General features: G+C 31.1%; 1 protein-coding gene across 1 annotated transcript; it reads left to right on the plus strand.

Moving 5' to 3' along the window:
- Positions 1-29: 29 nt before the first annotated feature.
- Positions 30-668, plus strand: LOC108630408 (zinc finger CCCH domain-containing protein 15 homolog; the record flags this gene model as incomplete). Its single annotated transcript, XM_018033710.2, has 2 exons — positions 30-311; positions 408-668. Coding segments are annotated over 2 exons (543 nt in total), but the record flags the coding sequence as incomplete, so codon positions are not given.
- Positions 669-671: the final 3 nt, after the last annotated feature.

Below are 671 nucleotides of genomic sequence, written 5' to 3' on the forward strand. Positions count from 1 at the left end.
CATTCATTTATTTTTATGTGTAAGTACGAGGATATAGGATTCTAAGTAGTTATTATTTGTCTTTTATAGGAACTGATCCCAAATCAGTAGTATGCGCGTTTTTTAAACAGGGACAATGTACAAAAGGCGAGAAATGCAAATTTTCACACGATTTAAGTATAGAAAGGAAAGCGGAGAAACGGTCATTGTATTGTGATATGAGAGATGATGATGACAAGGAAACTGATACAATGGATAAATGGGATGAGGATAAATTAAAGGAAGTTGTAGAGAAAAAACATGGAAGTGGCACTCGTCCAACTACAGATATTGTAAGTGTATCTTTACAAAATTTTGGTATCAATTGTTTAATTTATTATTGTCTTAAGTTCAAAGATGGAAAACAATTAATTCCATTTCAATTTCAGATTTGTAAGCACTTTCTTGAAGCGGTTGAAAAAGCAAAGTATGGCTGGTTTTGGGAATGTCCATCAGGACAAAAATGTATTTACAGACATGCACTACCTCCTGGTTTTGTTCTTAAAAAGGATAAGAAGAAAGAAGATAAAAAAGATGAAATTTCATTAGAAGATTTAATTGAGAAAGAACGAGCTAATTTAGGTCCAAGTCAGGTAAAAATACACGCATTTCTTTATGACCTAATATTTTTCTATCATTTTATTCTTTAATTA

The sequence above is a fragment of the Ceratina calcarata genome, unplaced genomic scaffold, assembly GCF_001652005.2.
Source record: "Ceratina calcarata isolate Rehan_Ccalc_2016 unplaced genomic scaffold, ASM165200v1 scaffold7343, whole genome shotgun sequence".
Classification (NCBI taxonomy): domain Eukaryota; kingdom Metazoa; phylum Arthropoda; class Insecta; order Hymenoptera; family Apidae; genus Ceratina; species Ceratina calcarata.